This window comes from Aspergillus nomiae (genome assembly GCF_001204775.2).
Source record: "Aspergillus nomiae NRRL 13137 chromosome Unknown contig00006, whole genome shotgun sequence".
Lineage (NCBI taxonomy): Eukaryota > Fungi > Ascomycota > Eurotiomycetes > Eurotiales > Aspergillaceae > Aspergillus > Aspergillus nomiae.
The window spans coordinates 138,552-151,588 of NW_015378061.1; the positions used below are offsets into that span (position 1 = coordinate 138,552).

The 13,037-nt window shown below is 49.3% G+C and overlaps 5 protein-coding genes across 5 annotated transcripts; 2 read left to right on the forward strand and 3 right to left on the reverse strand.

Annotated features, from left to right (window-relative positions):
- Window positions 1-134: 134 nt before the first annotated feature.
- Window positions 135-1,690, reverse strand: ANOM_000780 (fungal specific transcription factor domain-containing protein; the record flags this gene model as incomplete). Its single annotated transcript, XM_015546038.1, has 3 exons — window positions 135-516; window positions 583-863; window positions 995-1,690. Coding segments are annotated over 3 exons (1,305 nt in total), but the record flags the coding sequence as incomplete, so codon positions are not given.
- A 1,692-nt stretch (window positions 1,691-3,382) lies between these two features.
- Window positions 3,383-5,145, forward strand: ANOM_000781 (MFS transporter; the record flags this gene model as incomplete). Its single annotated transcript, XM_015546039.1, has 5 exons — window positions 3,383-3,483; window positions 3,556-3,809; window positions 3,863-4,041; window positions 4,101-4,733; window positions 4,819-5,145. 5 exons carry the CDS (start codon window positions 3,383-3,385, stop codon window positions 5,143-5,145), a joined length of 1,494 nt encoding a protein of 497 aa, XP_015411934.1.
- A 675-nt stretch (window positions 5,146-5,820) lies between these two features.
- On the reverse strand, window positions 5,821-6,399 carry ANOM_000782 (putative thiol methyltransferase; the record flags this gene model as incomplete). The annotated part of the gene is made up of 1 exon (XM_015546040.1): window positions 5,821-6,399. The coding sequence occupies one exon, from the start codon at window positions 6,397-6,399 to the stop codon at window positions 5,821-5,823; it is 579 nt and encodes a 192-aa protein (XP_015411935.1).
- Window positions 6,400-7,336: 937 nt separating this feature from the next.
- On the reverse strand, window positions 7,337-8,992 carry gliA (MFS-type gliotoxin efflux transporter gliA; the record flags this gene model as incomplete). The annotated part of the gene is made up of 1 exon (XM_015546041.1): window positions 7,337-8,992. One exon carries the CDS (start codon window positions 8,990-8,992, stop codon window positions 7,337-7,339), a length of 1,656 nt encoding a protein of 551 aa, XP_015411936.1.
- A 1,668-nt stretch (window positions 8,993-10,660) lies between these two features.
- ANOM_000784 (terpene cyclase/mutase family protein) lies at window positions 10,661-12,748 on the forward strand (the record flags this gene model as incomplete). Its single annotated transcript, XM_015546042.1, has 1 exon — window positions 10,661-12,748. One exon carries the CDS (start codon window positions 10,661-10,663, stop codon window positions 12,746-12,748), a length of 2,088 nt encoding a protein of 695 aa, XP_015411929.1.
- Between the last annotated feature and the right edge of the window lie 289 nt (window positions 12,749-13,037).

Here is a 13,037-nt window from a genome sequence, read left to right on the forward strand (position 1 = left end):
GTAAGGGATCACGGTTGGACGGAAGAGGAGAATACGTGTGTGCAAAAACCTGCTTGAATGTTGAGAATGGAAGTGTGGAAAGAGTTGCCAGGGAAAAAAAAGACAGAGAGAAGAGAAGAAAAGAAAAGAAAATCCTACCGAACTCTCAAGACTATGGCTTGTCGTTTTAGTATCTCATCATCTTCGGCAGCATGTCGTGGGTGGAGGTACTCGGGAAGGGACTTATTCCAGGCTTGTAGTTTCCCGTCGATTTGGAGAATACGCATAAGTTTGCTCTCAATACCTTCATCCTTGGCGTTGTTGAGGTAGAGGTCAACAAGAATCTCGTCCAGAATCTGATATAGCTGCAGGGCCTTCACGAAAAATGCCACCTTACACGGTCGTCCATCGGGTCGGCAAGGCGAGCCTATCGTTTGGGTTTCGAAGAACTCATCATCGATCATAGATGGTAGTGAGATCGAGTTGAATAGCCACTTGGGGATCATACCAGGGCGGCCGAGGGTGGATGAGAGAACTCTTAGTCTGTAGCTTAGCAGATGAACGGAGAATGGAGACCACAGTTGGGCAACGAAACTCTCTTACCGATCTAGCCAGACACACCCGTGCCAGGTGCGACGTTGATACTCCCTTTGACTCGCTGTTTCTCGAGAATGATCATGGTGGGTCAAATGGATCCCAAGACTTTGCGCCATACGAATCGCCTGGCCTACAGTCATCCAGCATTTAGAGACGGACGGCGTGCTCTGGAGGTATATCCCGAACAGTAACAGACACTGGACTCGCTCGTACGAGAGGGCCTCCCCCGTCTTCTTATATAATAATTCCGCTCGAGTGAAAAAGTTCTCACTGGTAGCTTTCCGCTCCTGGGGCGGGATGAGCTCGCAGTAGTAGCAGCCAATCGCAAGGCAAAGATTGATAACACTGACTGGAATCAATGGATAACCGCGCACAGCGTGAGACGTCCAAAGCGACTCATACGTTGCCTCAATCTTACCCCGGTCGATAACGGGGTAGAGGGACCAGTTGTTATCCCAATAGGCTCGCATAAGGCGTCGGCAAGACCCCGTGGAGGGAGCAGGAATAAGGCTGGCTCTTCGTAGCTCGACGAAGAAGGTGGAGAGCCCTGATGGCCGCGGGACTGTTGTGATGCTGCTCCCTTTTTCGCGGCCAGATTTGCATACGAAACTCCTAAACGAGCATTGATCGCCGACTGGATTTGCCGCATAAAGGAACCTGCACTACTACTCCCAAAGACTTCCGGCGTGCGCGTTGGGTCTCCCGTCACCCCATTCATCGAATCCGTCCCATCGGGTTCGGTGAAAGGAGGGCTATCCAAGAACCTCAATGAGTGCGTCGCTACTCTACCCTTACCGGTTGAGCTACTACTACCAGGGACAGGGGCCGATGTAGGGGCAGGAAGAATTGGGCCTCCCGAGCCACATGTATGGACTGAGCCCGGGACTTTGGGTGACCTGGGCTCAGTAGAGAATATCGTGGGATGAAAGTTGTTGAGAACGACTCTCGATCGGTCTGAAACCTCAACACCGTCTTCAGGCGGATTTCGCAGTAGCGGCGATAACAGTCTCTCCTCCTCTGCCTCTTCCTCCCCCTCTAGCGTCGTGGTCGGGTTATCCAGTTTCTGGCTGTAGACGCATTCCGCCTGCTTTGCGCGCCGTTGACAACTCCCACAAGCTGTGCGAATGATTAAGTTACTTTCATAGCTCTCTTTCTAAGTCGATTGCGTTCTTCATAAGAATTCACCTGGTTGAGTCCCATCACACTTGACCTTCCGGCGCCGGCATGGACCACAGGCGATAGGTATCTTCAGCCGCTTCCGACGAGCGAGGTTAGACAAGGTATATCTGCGCTTCTGAGCTACCCCGGTGGAATCCATCTTCGGTCGGGAACGGGGAAAGCAGGTGCTCCGTTACAGCCGCCATGAATAACAAGGTGGATTGGTAGGAGTTCATTTCACTCGCATTAATGGGGGTCGTGGAAAGTGGTCAATGCGCTTTCTACCTACCATCCAGATGGTGGCCGCCCGGTCACGTGCTTCACGACCACCCTCCACATCACGGCGCGATCTATACTCGTACTATGGCTCCGAACCTGATACCATTTCAACCACGTTTGAGGACCTTCTAGCCTCGCACGATCTATACTGTTAGCAGTGATTCGACACCATACCGAGGTCGAAGGGCGAAGGAAACGCCTCAGCTAGTTACTACTAGTACTACTAGGAGTACATAGCCAATGGTTATCGATTCCGATACTGGGTGGAGACGAGCGGACCATGCCCCGATTGGCTGAAATCATCTCCGTTGCCCTTCCGTATACGAAATGCTGGTACTAGGTAGTACCTACCTAGTACTACTACAGTACTAGTATATGAGGTGAAATTATAGGCGCAAGGAAGGGGTGGAGAAGGGCATATTTTACCTTGTCGCGTGCAAACTGGTCTTCGAGCAGCATTGTGGCAGTCTTCTTATTATCCGTACCCGGATCCACGGTAGTGGCCATGTACTGCTTGTCGTCGACGTCGGCGATATCCCTGACCAGATCGGCTCACTCGGCGTCCATCTTCTTCTCAGTTCCGGTGGCAGTGGCTGTCATGGTTGACTGCTAGTAAGCCGTTGCTTCGATGGGTAATGAAAAGGAGCAGATAATGCAACATGTTTACTGAGACTTGATAAAAAGGCAGGAGTAGCAGGATACACAAGTCAAAAGGTGTAGATGCGTTCATCCACCGCCATATTCTTGTGTGGTTTTATATGCAGCGACAGTATCAAGTCGTGCTGAGCATAAAAGAATTGACTCTACAACACCATGGAGATCTAGAATCTGGGAGGTATACATCAGCTGGCACCGATCGACTGCCAAAGAATAGATGGCGCTCATTCGTTGTCAACTGGAAGGGTGGTGACACATGATTATAAGGTATCTGGGACTTGCACTGCCAACTATGTCTTCAATTGGGGATGGTCTGGGCCACCATTGCGCTGAGTGACGGCCAACCTCTTGAAAATAACACGCACGATGTTACCGTGCTCCGAAGATCTCGGACCGATTGCTGGTTGGCTGTCCCCACTGCCACTGTAAAGGAGTGTTGTGAGTCGTGATATTAGTTCAACAGGAAGACCCTCCAGAATTCCTCATCTGGTGATGAATTACCAATAAATAATCGGTCTAGTTCCACGATGATGTGTAATATGCTTCCCTCTTTCCATTTTTTTGAATCGTCATTCCCCAAGCCCATGCTGCGCAGACTGTGATTCGTATTCTGTACAAGATATAAATGGTTTAATTCAACTACTATTCAGAGATTAGTATACTTCTTCCCTTCAGCCATCAGATTACCATCCACATTTAAAGCCAAAAAAGAATGGAGGCTTATTTCCAGAGGAAGCGAATCGAGAGAGCAGTTGTCCTCGAGCTTGCACAAGGTGAAAGGCAATGCAGCTGCAATGGTGAACACGGCTCGAGGTGAGCCAAATCAGTCATACTGGCCGTTCATATAGTTAGGCCTAGTCGCTAACATCTTGTCCGCCTATTCAGCTGCCACGTTGCCGTGCACCCAACCTTTATCGACAAAGACTCCAGCGACGATGCGATCATCTTGGTACATTGGACACCGCTCGATGCGCATTTGAACCCTGCCAACTATAGCACTGCCAAGAAGGTGGTGCTGACTGCCTTTGTCTCCTTAATTGGGGTCAGTGTTACTGCAGCGTCCGCCATTGACGCCTGTGGTTTACCTCAATATACAGCCGAGTTTCAGGTGAGGGAAGTGGTGGGATCTCTGGCCACAGGTAGGTTGCATAGTCTGAAAACTTCAGAACTGGCTCCTAAGTGCATGTCCCAGGTCTGTTCATGATCGGTCTAGCGTTTGGATCCTTGCTCTCCGGGCCCTTTTCAGAAACCTTCGGACGAAATGTCGTCTATATTATGACCATGTTCCTATATCTCCTGTTTATCATGGCAGCTGCACTGGCCCCTAACCCGGCAAGCCACCTTGTTTTTCGGTTTCTCGCGGGCGTTTTGGTTCCACCCCACTGACCTGCTCCGGAGGGACCGTGGCAGACCTCTGGAACCCAGTTCAGAAAGGGTATTCCTTCTTCATTTACGCTATCCCCAGTTTTGGTGGACCAGTGATTGGACAGTTGATTGGCAGCTTCATTCCCCCAGCCCTCGGATGGCGATGGTTGGAATGGATCATGCTGATCATGGGAGGAATAGTACTCGTGGTGGTGATCCTATTCCAACCTGAGACATATGGAGACCTTCTGCTCTATCGGAAAGCTAAGGCATTACGCAAACAAACGGGGGATGTGCGGTATCGAGCGCCTATGGAAGTGAACAAGCTGCCGCTCCAGAAACGATTAATCACTGCTGTATCGCGGCCATTCTTGTGGAGCTACACAGAACCGATCGTGCTTCTCATGGCCCTCTACCTGACTATTGTATATATTATCCTATTCACGTTCCTGGAAGGATACAAGTTCATCTTCGGAGAGACATATGGTCTGTCGCAGGGCCTCACTAGTATTACTTGGGCTGGCATGTTTGTCGGCATGGTTCTGACGTGCCTGATTGTTCCCACTGTCTATACCTGGACCCGCAAGGAATACGAACGCACGAACCGAATCCTCCCTGAGACGCGTCTATGGTATGCTATGCTTGGGGGGGCCCTGGCGGTCCCGGTGGGTCTGTTCTGGATGGGATGGACCAGCTATGTAAGAACTATCCTCTCCCTCCTCCGTTCCTCCTCCGTTCCTCCTACTTCCCCTTGGCGGTGGACTTGCACTAACCAATGACTAGTCCTCAATCAGCATCTGGTCTCCGCTGATCGCGTCTGCTTTTGTTGGCTTCGGGATGACCACCATCTTCACCAGTGCCTACCTATATGTCATCGATTCCTATGGCGTTTATTCCGCCTCCGCATTGGGCTTCATGGCATTCATCCGATATCTGGTGTCTGGCGGGGTTATGATTGCTGGCAGTACTATCTATGAACGATACGGGGTGCATTATACTCTCACCGTCCTCGGTGCCATCAGTGCTGCAATGGCCTCTATTCCATACTTGTTCTACTTTTACGGGGCGCGCATTCGTCAGTTCAGCAAACATGCCGTTATCAAAGAATAAGTTTGGGCGTATAGGGAGGGGAATATGGGCATTCGAGGCAAGATATTTTTGTTTCAGTCCTTTTTTAACGCCACAAGAAGTTTGGCTTTTTATTATGAGAATGTGGGTTTATATATGCTTTTCAATTATTTCGTTGTTTGTTTAGTTTGGAGACGGAAACAGGGAGTGCTGTACGCAATCAGGTTGTATATATAGAAACATAGAGCTATATTAGAAGCCCCTAATCAAGACCTAGCAAGAGAATGTACTTATCACAGACCCCGAGAGGCTTTTGCGCGGCTTTACGTTGGCCTTTAAGAAGAGAAACATTGCTCAGAATACGTATTGCTCTGGTAATGTACATATCATTCTTTGGAGAAAGTAGAGTAGATGCAGACATATACTACAACCGTATCATGTTGGTCTAATTACGTCGACTCCAAACAGAAACCCTGTCATGAATTACACCATTCTCACCCTGGCCAACTTTGTGCGTTCGCTCCGGCTGCCAGTACGCCACTCTCTCTAATCCGGCTTCGCTCGGTTCCTGCTGAGGGTCGTACTGGACACGACCCTTGTCATCGTAGGGGATCTCTTCCCCTGGATGAGTTAGGTGCGCCATGTACGCTTCTGAAGACAAGCCGTATGGCGGACCCGCAGCCTGAGGGTCTTTATGAAGAGGAAACTCCAGGCAAATCAATTTTCCTGCTGGCGAGGGGGCAAGCAATTGGGTGTGTCGGAGAGCCACTTGGGGCGAAGCGCTGGTCTTAAAGCGCAGAAGAACGTGTAGTCATAGACAAGGTCGAACCCATTCGCAGAGCCCTCAATTTTCTGCAACCAGGCATCATCGAAGAAATCACCCTGAACAAAGGTGACCTTGCCTCGACCAAGTGCCTGGTCTTGCACCGGATACCGACTGTGATGCTCCTCCGCCTCCTTCTTGCACACCTCAACAGCACTGGCGCTATATTCAAGCCCGTAGGCATCGTATCCAAAGCTAGCCAACAGCAGGACATCGACCCCCCTGCCACAGCCTGGGACGAGGGCCTTCCGTCTGTATAGCCGGCCCTGTGCATCTTGGGCAATGGGCCCGCCGATGATTGCGCGTTGCTGGACTAGGGCATCTTCCAACGCGGGATTGGGAAAACCCCGGTCCCAGGGTAGGCTGTCACCTTTATCCCATAGTGCAGCCCAGCCTTCGACGTACTTGTCACCCTCGTAACTAGACAGATGTGCTTGGATGTCTTTCGGATCGATGTTGACTTGGCCAGTCATTTTCGGCGGTTGTCTGGTTGATGCGTAGCGAAGAGGTAACTGTCACACTTGACTTGAGGCTTTGAAGAGCCCTGGACAGATATAATGCAGGGGGGTGTCACAACTTCGGAAGTGAAATACGGGGAAATGCAGTGTCGGAGGTGGAAAGCTAGTGACAAACTCGCCACAAATAGTTCTTGTTACGTACCCTTCCCGTGGGAGGTCCACACTCCACACTCCACCGACAGCTTCGGAGCTTGAAATCATTGGTCGGTATGTTCTTCAGGGAAACTCGGTTCGTATCGTATGAGGCGGTTAAGCTTAGCAATAAATTCTTCAATTATGTTGAATTCTGGAGAGTATGGAGGCACATAGAGCAAGCATTGTGTATGAGTCATGACTACGACTGACTTTGGCTTTTCGGCAGCCGAGGAATTTGCTCGATGAAGTCTTGAAATCGAAAGAATAAGAAACTGTAGATGATGATACCAAACGACTCTATCATGTCATTAGGGTTTGAAGAAGCATCTCTATATTTCCGGTATGGAAGGCGATGTCGGGTGTGTGTTACTGTATGGCTGGCTTTTACCGCACATTAGTGAGGCATCTATCATCTTTCTGGTTTACTTATTCTTGATTTTGAGATACAGAGCATACTTGAGCGTTGAAGTGAGAAATAATACACAATGTTGATCTGGTTTAATATGCATATAAAGTAGTTAGTTATGACAGACACATGAACCCCACCTGTTGGAGCGTTACAACCACGTTCCATCGGTTATGGATTGCTGCCCGGGCTGTTTGTAATTATCTCCTTCGCGATCAATAGCTTACCTAGTGACGGAGGTATATCATATAATCGAATTCTGAATGACTACGGGGAGCATCGATCGCAAGCAGAGTATAGCCTCAACAATGTACAAACTCAATTAGTCTATAACTATAATACATTGACCCGTCACAGCCGCAGCCGTGCAGTATCCATCTTGTATCGACCCACAAGGAGTGCTAGTAGAGTGGCCAGGCCCGAGAGTGCTACTACCAGCACAAACACATATTTCAACCCCTCAACATATGCAGCTCCAATTGCAAGACTTGACTCTGAATCTAGATGTTGACCTGTCAAAAGACCCCCTGCAAGTAACTGGTTCGGATTCACATCGGCAACGGATGTCATTTCCAAGTTCCGCTTGACCTTGTCGAGAAATATGGTCTGTCCGGTTTGCATAAAGATCGAGGCCCCCAGACACTTAAAGAACAAGGTCATGGACGTCATAGTTGACATGTCCGGGGCATCCACGGTGGCCTGATTCATGATGATTGGAACCTGAAGTGAAGTTCCAATCCCAAGCCCAGCCAGAATCTGGTACGGGATCCAGAGTCTCGGCGGTGACGGGAGATCAAGCGTGTATAGCAAGCCGGCTCCCACGCTGATAAGTATCCCACCTGCTAATAGAAACGGTGTAGGATAACCTGTAATCCCGAGTCCTATTGCTCCAATTACTGCCATAACGCCGGCCGATACGATAAGCGGTAGGGTGCGTATCCCCGACTCCTCGGCGGAGTTGCCCTTGACTGCCTGGAAATAGATGGGCATATAGTACAGAAGCGTGAAAAATGCTCCCGCCACAAGGAAAATGAAGGCGAGATTAATAGTCACTTCCCGTTTTAGAAGTAATCGACGGGGAATCATAGCTCGGTCATTCCAGAAGAACTCATTCGCGATGAACAGACCCATGAGAAGAGGAAACCCAACCAGACACCCGATAACATCTGGATTATGCCAAGACTTGCTGATGCCCCATTCAAGACCGAGAAGGAAGCAGAGTAATGCACCTGTCAATGTAACCATGCCAAGTGGATCGAGTTGGAAGATGATTTCTTTCCATGACGCTTTCTTGTTCGTGGGGACAGATGGTGTGCGGAAAAAGCAGAGGATGGCGGCAAACGTGGCCCCCCCAATAGGTAGGTTAATCCAAAAGCACCATCTCCAGGATACGTGACTAGCAAACTCCCCACCGATAACGGGACCGGCAAAGCTGGCGAGTAAGAATGCCAAACCAGTTATGCCAATCAGCATGGGACGCCTCCTTGGTGGGACGCAAACGCCGATGATAGTATAGATCCCTGACCCAATACCTGACCCCCCTACCCCTGCGATGGCCCTGCCGATAATAAGTGTGGGCGAGTTGTGGGAGAGGGCACATAACAGAGAACCGAGCTCGAATGTGAGCAGGCTGAGGAGGTAGGTCCATTTGATATTGAAAAATCCATATAATTTCCCCCATGGCGCCTGAGTTACGGCACTGCCGAGAAGGAATGCAGCCCCATACCACCCAACATCAGCAGTAGAGTTGAACTCGTCAGTTATCAGAGGAATGGCGGTTGAGATAATGGTCGTGTCTAGAGAAACGAGGAACATGGCCACGGCTAGGCAAAGCACAATCACATGCAGCAGCAGCCCATCTATGTATTGCTCCACTGGACCGGAAGATGAGTCTGGATTTGAATGGTTGACCTCTTTGCTTTCGTGTAGTGGACAGTCGCTTTCACCTCGCGACGTTGCTGTAGTAGGTGGTGTTGACACCTTCGGATCGCCTGGACTCGAAAACATGTCGTAGTCTCGCCGTAAAGTTGCAAGGATGAGCAATCGCCGCAGAGAAGCGATACATACAAGAAAGGATGGGGCGTACAGTATGAGCTATGGTGGTCTTTAGCTTCACTCTGTGTTTAATGAGAGGATCTGTGGCCCTATCAGCTGAGTATTATGGTGTAGCACCCTCCGCGATATATTATGCTACGCGATACTCCGTATATTCTGTAGGGTTAGGTCTGGGACACCGTTTCTTCGAGCAAGTAATTCCCCTTGGCCAACAAGCTACGCCAAAAAAGGACGTTACCAAACAAACAATTGAAATATCAATACCGATAACACTAGTAAATGGGATCTACATCTCATGAGGCTAATTAGACCCACTGAATGCACAGGTGATCCTTTCCTATAACTACGACTTGTCGCCTTATTTGGGAATGTTTGTTTCTTTCTTGGTCGATATTAGGAATATATCCATGATCACCGTTGGCTCTTCCCTACTAGATATTTCGGTAAGCAGCTTCTTTAAGGTTTTTCCAGCGATGTTAAAAGGGGTTTACGTACTGTTGTCTTCAGCAGAATCAGTTTGCTCAAGCATCCTGGATCCACCTGCCCCTGGAAGTTGGGTTTTCTGGTATGTGAGACTAATGGTCGACACTTCCTGAGAAGGCCAAGGTTTGATCTTCTCAAAGGGCTGAGGTACATGAAACAAAAAAAAAAAGAAAAACTCGGCCTTGGCTTATTGTATGTACCAACTAGCAGCTACCGGTACTGATCTCGATAATTGAGTGATTGTTTCCAGAAGCGCAGACCTACATGAACAGGAATACCTGCATGTCTAAAAATTTGCCGATATGTGGGCTAGAGGAATTCTTTAGCCCTAAGTAGAATTTCATCGAGCGCTATTGGTATGCAGTGTCATAGGACCTGAACTAACTCAAGCGGCGTGATATCACAAAGATTGCTCAGAATCAGTGTCTTGGAGAGGTCGGATTCCGGTATCGGAAAATGTTTCCTATGTATGACGAATCACATATTACGACCCACACATAGACCATAGACATATTCTAGTTTTATAGGATCACTGATTACCTATCACTTGAGGAAAGGATACTTTGCAGGGTGCTGATTCATTCTGCACGACAGGTGCTTGCCTGTCTCGGTGTCTGGAGGTATTCCAGTTCATGATTATCGAAGGTTTACCTAAATTTAACGCAAATAACGTCGCCTTTCAGAGACCTTCCTCAAAGGTTAAAATGCAATGAGCGCGAGCGGATGGTCTTGATGAGTGCAGAACCAATAATGACCGTTTCCTGCAAGGGTTTTACTGTCTTCAGTGTACCTTATGTTGATCTCATTAAACCATTTTTCATTCCTTACCTACATGTGCCATGTCCGAGTATGGAAAAGGGTATCTTTCCCCTGCATTACAAAGCTTTTATTACGCACGTTAGACTTTCATCGACTGCAAGGGTCCGATCTCATTTTATGATAGTGTTACTATCATTGAGGCATGGAAGGTGGACAGATCAGAATGTTATTCCTGGTGGGTTCTCTATTAGCCACGACTGCCATCCCGGGAGACTGGGCTAAGGAAATACCAGAAGCTAAATACCGTCCTGATGTCAACCTACTTTATCAGTCGCCCACATAATTGTCCTAATCCACCTTCTACGTTTCCTGAATACCATGGAATCCTTGCCTGGGGCCACATCTACACACTTACACATGGAGGCTTGCGATGCCACCAAGCGTGCTGGTGCTTATGCCTTGCGCCAGATGCGGGAGGATGGCCACTGGTATGGTGAAATGAAGTCCAATGCCACTATTACTGCAGAATATGTTTTCCTCGCACAAGCCCTAGGCTTCAGCATCGAGCCAGACCGGGATGATCTCGTCAAGTATTTCCTTTCCGAGCAAAACAAGGACGGTTCGTGGAGCCTTGCATATGATTACCCAGGAGATGTTTCCACCACCTCAGAAGCATATTTCGCGTTGTGTCTGTTGGGTCTTGACCGAAATCACGAATCGATGCGTCCCGCACGGGAGTTCATCCTCTCGAAGGGTGGCATAGCGAAGGTACGCGTCTTTACTCGGATGTTCTTCGCTTGCTTTGGGCTTTTCCCTTGGTCTGCAGTGCCCGAGTTGCCAGCCGAGCTGATCTTGCTTCCTGATGCCGCCCCCTTCGGCATCTATCGGCTGGCAAGCTGGGCGAGAGCGACCGTCATACCAATGCTCGTTATTCGACATCATTGTCCAATATACGCTTTGCCAAATGGAAAGTCCTCGTCGAATGATTACTTGGATGAACTCTGGATCAACCCGGCAGAAAAGATGGTCCCATATGCCCCTTCTATATGGTCATTGTGGCATGATCTTACAGCGCTTGGATTTACACTGGTCGACAATGTTCTGAAAGCTTTAGGCGGTTTGCGGTGGTTCCCTCTAAGAAAGGTTGCACTTCGACAATGTGTGGCTTGGATACTGGAGCGTCAGGAGCCTGAAGGCGATATCGGAGGCATCTTTCCTCCCTTGCATGCTGCATTGTTTGCACTTACGCTTGAGGGATATGGTCTCGAGTCTAGTCCTGTACGCCGAGGCATTGATGCTCTCCAAAACACCTACGCCTGGAGAGACAGCACTGGCTTGAGAATACAAGGCTGTATCTCGCCGATTTGGGATACCATTCTCATGACCATTGGCCTTATTGACTCCAGTCTACCGGCTACAAGCCCAATCGTTACAAGGTCATCACAGTACCTTAAGGCCCGTCAACAGCTAGGACCCGAAGGCGACTGGAGAGTGTACAATCGAAATGTCCCACCAGGGGGGTTCAGTTTCGAGTACTTCAACTCGTGGTATCCGGATGTCGATGACACTGCCGCAGCGATCTTAGCACTGGTGAAGCAGGATCCAAACCTGTTGGACCTAGACCCCATACTATGCGCAGTCCAATGGGTCCTCGGACTACAGAACAAGGATGGTGGATGGGCAGCATTTGATCGTGAGAACAACTATTTATTCCTGAACAAAATCCCCTTCAGTGACATGGAGAGTTTCTGCGACCCATCCACAGCGGACGTGACCGGACGTGTCCTAGAATGCTTTGGTCTGTTGGTAAAACGGGGCACCGCACTATCCAAAACTTCGAAAAACCCGATTCCCAAGGAATTCATCGATAGAATGGCCTTTGCCACTGACCGGGCAATCGACTTCTTGTCCAGGGAACAAGAGTCTAACGGGCCATGGTTCGGTCGCTGGGGCTCGAACTACATTTATGGAACTAGTACGGTACTTTGCGGTTTGGTTTACCACCTAGACGGTTGGGATGATACGTATCCCATCATGGAGAAGAGGCACAAAGCTGATACTCACGCTGCCTTGGACTGGCTCAAAAGAGTGCAGAACTCCGATGGCGGATGGGGCGAGCGCCTCGAGACATACTATGACCCTAGCCTGGGTGCCAATGGGCCATCCACAGCATCGCAGACGGCCTGGGCATTGATGGGCCTACTTGCGTATCTACCCCCTACAGATCCATCAATCACTCGAGGCATTCAATACCTTTCACGGACACAGATCAAAGAGGGAGAGCTCTCTGGGTCATGGAAGGAGGACCACTACACAGGCACCGGCTTTCCGAACCATTTCTTCCTTTGCTATACCCTCTACTCTCAATACTTTCCCATGATGGCCCTGGGCCGATACACGAGTCTCTCCGGGTATCGACCATTGGAAGATCTGAATAGTACAGTGGAAGATCCTACATCTAAATAACTTGGGATGGATATTCGAAAGAGAAGCGATGATAGAAATTCAGCGAGATATGCTAAGTAGTAAAGACCTTACGACCTCTCATAGAAAACCGTAACAGCGACCTCCTGGACACAGTTCCACCATCCGCAGTGAGAAGCCATAGGATTAATATGGAGAATGTCCCCTCCCTCAACACTGCTAAGCCATTCTTTGAGTCCTGGAGTTGGATCTCGAACATCCCAGATCACAGTGTGTTGCCTAGGCTGAGAACTGTTGTAGATATTGCGTTGGACCTCCCGGCTTGAGATTA